This window comes from Xenopus laevis, chromosome 1S, assembly GCF_017654675.1.
Source record: "Xenopus laevis strain J_2021 chromosome 1S, Xenopus_laevis_v10.1, whole genome shotgun sequence".
Lineage (NCBI taxonomy): Eukaryota > Metazoa > Chordata > Amphibia > Anura > Pipidae > Xenopus > Xenopus laevis.
The window spans coordinates 192,990,536-192,997,626 of NC_054372.1; the positions used below are offsets into that span (position 1 = coordinate 192,990,536).

Below are 7,091 nucleotides of genomic sequence, written 5' to 3' on the forward strand. Positions count from 1 at the left end.
GTGGTCAGACTGGTGGGAAAATGACCAGCAGGTGGCGCTGTTATCTTGGAATTACAAAAAAAATAAAATCATGAATGTACATTGCAAAAGTGCTTAGAGTAGCACCCTCATCAATTTTACATTTACCTATTTTTAAGGTTCACTTATCCTTTTAATTTTAATAGTTCCAGCCATTCCCTATGTAAACTGCCATCAGTGTGTTATAGTCCAGCCCAGTGCTAACACTCTATTTTCCTGTTTTGCTGTTTCATATAGGAGTTGCTCTGGCGGTTGTTCTGAGTGGAGTTCGACACATAAGTGACCGGGTTTTTCTTGAAGCTGCTAAGGTCAGTTGCTTAACCTGCAATATTATTTAATAAAAAGCATCACATGTGACGTGTAGGCATGTCTCCATGTATGACTCTTGATAATACAGTAGATAACAGACAAGTACTACTATAGTTTATATAAACAAGCTGTGTAGCCATGGGGGCAGACATTCAAGCACAGGATACACAGTAGATAACAGATAAGTACTACTATAGTTTATATAAACAAGCTGCTGTGTAGCCATGGGGGCAGACATTCAAGCACAGGATACACAGTAGATAACAGATAAGTACTACTATAGTTTATATAAACAAGCTGCTGTGTAGCCATGGGGGCAGCCATTCAAGCACAGGATACACAGTAGATAACAGATAAGTACTACTATAGTTTATATAAACAAGCTGCTGTGTAGCCATGTGGGCAGACATTCAAGCACAGGATACACAGTAGATAACAGATAAGTACTACTATAGTTTATATAAACAAGCTGCTGTGTAGCCATGGGGGCAGCCATTCAAGCACAGCATACACAGTAGATAACAGATAAGTACTACTATAGATTATATAAACAAGCTGCTGTGTCGCCATGGGGGCAGCCATTCAAGCACAGGATACACAGTAGATAACAGATAAGTACTACTATAGTTTAAATAAACAAGCTGCTGTGTAGCCATGGGGGCAGCCATTCAAGCACATGATATACACCCTCTCCTATTCATATTCCAGACTTTTATTCAAATCAATGCATGGTTGTTAGGAGAATTTGGACCATAGCAACCAAATTGCTCAAATTGCAAACTGGAGAGCTGCTGAATAAAAAGCTAAATAATAAAAATTGAAAACCAACTGCAAATGTTCTCAGAATATCCCTCTCTACATCATAGCAAAAGTTAATTGAAAGGTGAACAGCCTCTTTAAACATGAAATGTGTATTTTAATAAATGTAGGCGCTTGCTGAGCAATTGACTGTTGAAGAGATGGGACAAGGGAGACTGTATCCGGCATTGTCCAATATCAGAGAGGTGTCGATAAACATTGCTGTTAAGGTAAGTGTCTTGTTTCATGCTCTTTATCCCATAGTCACACTGAACTTGACTGAATCCGATACAGTGATGCTCTAGTCAATGGGGTCACTTGCTAATGATAAAACAGCATATACCAATTTCTCTACAGGGTAAAAGCAAGGCCATACTGTATTTTATATACAGGTATGGGACCCGCTATCCAGAATGCTCCCGACCTGGGGTTTTGTGGATAACAAATCTTTCCGTAATTTGGATGTTCATACCTTAAGTCTACTAGAAAATTATGTAAACATTAAATAAACCCAATAGGCTGGTTTTGCCTCCAATAAGGATTAATTATATCTTAGTTGGGATCAAGTACAAGTTACTGTTTTATTATTACACAGAAAATGGAAATCCTTTTTAAAAATGTGGATTATTTAGATTTAAATGGAGTTTGTGGGAGACGGCCTTTCTGTAATTTTGAGCTTTCTGGATAACAAGTTTCCAGATAACAGATCCCACACCTGCACTGCCAAACAGTCTCCTGCCAATCCACATAGGGGCTACCAAAAAGCCAATCACAGCCCTTAATTTGCACCATCCAGAAACTTTTTTTCATGCATGTGTTCCTCCCCAACTCATATTACATTTGAATGTGGATCATGGGTTAAAAAACGTTGGGGTCCCATGCTCTAGTATTAGATTTACTTGTCGTTTAGGGCACACTGTGACCAACTGCTGAATTTTAGATACAGGTATGGGACCTGGTATTCAGGAACTCGGGTTTTGCGGATAAGGGATCATTCCATAATTTGGATCTCAATAACTTTAGTCTACTAAAAATCATTTAAACATTAACGAAATCCAACTGGATTGTTTTGCTTCCATTAAGGATTAATTATATCTTAGTTGGGATCAAGTACAAGTTACTTGATGCCAACTAAGATATAATTAATCCTCATTGGAAGCAAAACCAACCTATTGGGTTTATTTAGGGCCAAAAAAAATAAATTTCTAGCTATTTTTTGTGTACTTCGACTAGGGAATAGTCCAAATTCGATTCAAATTTGAAAAAAATCTCTTTTTAAAAATTCGACTTGGAAAACCATTCCCCATCTAAAACCTGCCGAATTGCGGTTTTAGCCTATGGGGGACCTCCTAGAACCTATTTGGAGTCAATTGATGGACTTTGAAAAATTAACATTTTTTTTTTTTAATGGAAAAACTCAGAATTGTACGATTCGAATGCGCTATTACTTCGATTCGTATGATTCGAATTCGAACGAATACGGACCTATTCACCCCAAAAGAGTTTTTTGATAAATTTTAATTGGTCTTTTTTATTATTACTTCGAAAATCGACCCTTGATAAATTTGCCTCTTAATCTATAAATGATTTTCTAGTAGACTTAAAGGACCAGTAACATTAACATTTTTTAAAAAAAATTCGTTAGTATACCAGGAAAAAAACCACCAAGACTAAATTTTATAATCGCACAGCCTTTATTAAGAAATAACTAACCAAAGCTCCTCTTTAGAAAAGATGACAGGGCGACGATCCTTCGTGCAGCGCTCAATTTCTCCTGGTTATGTCCTATAAGAACGCAGGGAGGAGAAATCGAGCGCCGCACGATGGATCGCCTGATTGCCTTTTCTGAAGAGGAGCGCAACGGAGTTTGGTAAATTTATTCTTAATAAAGGCTGTGCGATTTTAATGTTTAATTTGTCTTGGGTGTTTTTTTTTTTTAAAAAATTGATGTTACTGGTCCTTTAAGGTATGAAGATCCATATAACGGAAAGACCCATTATTCAGAAACCCTGAGCATTCTGGATAATCTGTCCCATACTTGTATTTGATAAAGTGCAGTTCTATGGGAGACAGCCATCCTGTCATTTGAAGCTTTCTGGATAATGGGTTTCTGGATAACTGATCCCCCACCTGTACTTACTTTACCCATTCTTCTTTAGGTTATGGAGTTTGTGTACAGAAACGGCATGGCTTTCCAGTACCCAGAGCCGGTGGACAAGAAAGCGTATATCAGATCTAAAGTCTGGAACACAGACTATGATTCCTTCCTACCGGATCTCTATGACTGGCCGGAATATGCATCAAAGCCGCACAAAATGTTCTAATTCTACAATCGCCTTTACTTTCTGTTTTGTGTTTGTGATAAAGTGTAACATAATACCGGTAGGGGATCAATTATCCAGAACTGTTGAGAACTGACTGCAATTTTCATATATCTTTATGAAAAATCATCTTCTTTGAATTGGGTCCTAAAATGATTTTGCTGTGGGGCCCAGACTGAATGCTGGGAAAATATGAGGTCATGCTGTATTATGGGGTGTCATGCCTTAAAGGGGTGGTTCATCTTTAAATTAACTTCTAATATATCATAGAATGCCATTCTCCTAACAACTTTACAATCAGTTTTCATTGCTTATTTTTTTAATAGTTTTAGAATGATTAGCCTTTCTCTTTAGCTTCTTTACAGCTTTAAAATGGGGGTCGCTGACCCAGCAGCCAAAAACCATTGCTCTGTGAGGCTCTGATAGCTGCTAAAATACCAAAGGGAAAGCTGCTGAACAAAAGGCTAAATAACCATCAAAAATGAAGACCAATTGCAAATTGTCTCAGCATATCAATGTCTGCATTATATTAAAAGCGAATTTAAAGTGGAAGTACCATTGACGTGTATTTATGCTTCCAGATAATAGATTCCCTGCCGCTATGTAAAAATGAAGCACTTGCAGCTGAAAATCCTGTGCCTTTCTGACATCTTTGATATTCCCAAATATTTATTGCACTGCAATCACCTTATCCCTGCACCCAATTTAGTGCTCCGAAATGCAGCAGTGTATTATATAGTGAATAAAGTATCCTCTCTTGTAAATTATAAGGATATTATAAGTTACCGAGGAGTTTCATGACATTATACAGGTCATGGAACTCCGAGGTAACTTCTAATATCCTCATATTTTACAACTGGGGGAACTTTATTTATTATAATACACAAGTTTCAGTGACTCATGTGACAGCAATTACATCACTACTCACCGTTTATAACTGATGACATCAGAACTCACTGTTTATAAGGATATAATTTACAAGATGGCTTTTGTGTATTATATATTTATATAATATATTTTCAGGCATTTTGTCACAGTTCTGCAAGGTGATTCTGCGTTAGCAACAAAACGCACTTTCAAGAGAACGCTGTCACATTCCAATCATAAATACGTCCAAATATTTGAATTTAAACTCCTCTATTTACCAGTTGCATTGTTAGAGTTTAGAGTGTAGAGGAAAGAACAGTCCAAATTCATTCTGTCCTGTGTTGTTGCGTTAGAATCATTTTCAGATTGTAAAGCGCAATGTTTATATTCATTGGGGCTCATGAATGAACACGGGGCCAATTTGCACCTGGGCAAAAACTTATAGTAACCAATTAGTGATTTTTTTAGGTAGTGCAATAAAAGCAAAGATTAAATTGGTTGCCTTCGAGTAAGGGCACACGCTAAGATTTTGGGAGATCTAGGGCAGAGATACACGGGCTATTTCTGGAGATTAGTTGCCCAGCGACAAATTGCCATCGGATCCCAGGGGTCAGCCCTTATTTTTTTAAAATGGCAATTTTCTATTTATGATTACCCAATGGCACATACTACTAAAGTATATTATTATGAAAATGGTTTATTTACATGAAGCAGGGTTTTACATATGAGCTGTTTTATGCAATATCTTTTTATAGAGACCTACATTGTTTGGGGGGTATAGTTTTCCTTTAAAGGAGAATTAAAGCTTTACTAAAGAAGTAGGTAGAAATGTTGTACATGATATTTTGTGCTTCTGTACCAGCCCAAGGCAACCACAGCAGTAAAGATCTGTGTCTCCAAAGATGCCCCAGTAGCTCCCCATCTTCTTTTCTGCTGATTCACTGCACATGCTCTGTGCTGCTGTCACTTACTGAGCTTAGGGACCCACTCACAATATACAGTACACATAGAATAGAAATGTCACAATATAAGGCTGATTAGTAATTAATACACATAATTACTACATGGCAGCACAGAAACCAGTGCAATTAGCATCAGAATTGAATAATCAGCAAACCTGTAGCATCAGCTTATATTACAGCCAGGGAAGCTCATTTTCTGCTGGATAATTAGTGACGAGCCCTAAGCTTAGCTTCTCAACAGCCAATCAGAGCCCACTGAGCATGTGAGTGTCACAGACACTTTCCAAGATGGTGACCCCCTGTGACAAGTGTGAAGTCCTGGATCATTGCTGCTATTGACAAGCTCAAACTTTAGCCTCGTGCAATAAGTTCACTATATAAAATATGCCATTTTTAGTATCATTAATTTTTAGGGTTTAGTTCTCCTTCAAGGTGGCCATACACAGGCAGATTTAAGATTTGGCAACATATCTGCACATGGATGTGGCCTTTTCGACGGGCCTATCCAACTGATATTGGCCTAAAATCAGCCAGATATCAATCAGGCAAGTTCGAGGACCGCATTGGCTAGTTGATGAGGTCTTCATCCCGAAGGTGTCCATTCCCATTGTTGTAATCCGTTCTTTAGCCCTTGGGCCAAACAATCGGATTAGCCCGATACTGCCTTGCCTTTGGTGGGCATATTGGGGGGAAAATCCACTTGTTTGCTGATCTCACCAGAGGAGCAGATCTTATAGTGTATGGCCCCTTGAGTGTTGCGTTTTTTTCGTGGTCTACTAACAAATTTTTCTTAAATGTTTTTTGATGCTACTGATCATTTAATAGTTAACAATGAAGGGACGGACCATGGAACTCTCTATACTTGCCATAGTTATACCAAAAATGCAAACTCTAACTTTTACCAGCCCACATTTATGATATCTACCCCTTTTGGTGTCACTTTTTTTATTGGGGAGACCATTTGCTCTCACATGGAGGTTAGTAATGAGAGAGAGGAAAAAATTACAGTTCTTAAAGTCAAAGGGAGAAAATAATAAGGGGTAAATAATTAAGATGAACATATATGACCCTTCATGCAAGGAAAAGGGAAATTATCTGAAGTGTTTTTGTGATCCTTATTATTTAATCGGCTGAATGTTTGAAATGTTACTTGGTGCAGTTCAGCCAATGAGATATTATACAGACATATAAGATATTATACACTCATAAGATATTATACAGACATATATATATATATATATATATATATATATATATATATATATATATATATATATATATATTATACAGACTTATATAAGATATTATACAGACACATATATATGATACAGACTTATATAAGATATTATACAGACTTATATAAGATATTATACAGACACATATATATTATACAGACAGGCTGTCTGTATGTACAGGTGTTTCGACTGCCCCAGTACTTGCTGAAGGGAACTAGGGATGCACTGAATCTAGGATTTTCCCTTTTTCAGCAGGATTCGGATTCGGCCAAATCCTTCTGCCCAGCCGAACCGAATTTTGATATGTAAATTAGGGACAGGGAGGGAAATCTGATGACTTTTTGTCACAAAGCAAGGAAATACAAAAAGTTTTCTCCTTCCTACCCCTAATTTGCATATGCAAATTCAGATTTAGTTCGGTATTCGGCCGAATCTTTCGCAAAGGATTCGGAGGTTCGGCCGAATCCAAAATAGTGGATTCGGTGCACCCCTAAAGGGAACCACGGTGTAGAGAAAAACTCGACCCGCACCCAATTTCCCCATTCCATTATAGACTCACCCCGCAGATGACATCACAAAAG

At 37.6% G+C, this 7,091-nt stretch overlaps 1 protein-coding gene across 5 annotated transcripts in view; it reads left to right on the plus strand.

The window, feature by feature from the left end:
- The window catches only part of me2.S (malic enzyme 2, NAD(+)-dependent, mitochondrial S homeolog), a 28,338-nt gene extending 24,340 nt beyond the window's left edge, over positions 1-3,998 (plus strand). For all 5 annotated transcript variants that reach the window (XM_018234502.2, XM_018234497.2, XM_018234493.2 and 2 more), the window contains 3 exon segments: positions 256-326; positions 1,257-1,355; positions 3,285-3,998. In XM_018234502.2, coding sequence (XP_018089991.1) covers positions 256-326; positions 1,257-1,355; positions 3,285-3,449 — 335 coding nt within the window. In that variant the 3' untranslated portion in view covers positions 3,450-3,998.
- The last annotated feature ends 3,093 nt before the right edge of the window (positions 3,999-7,091 follow it).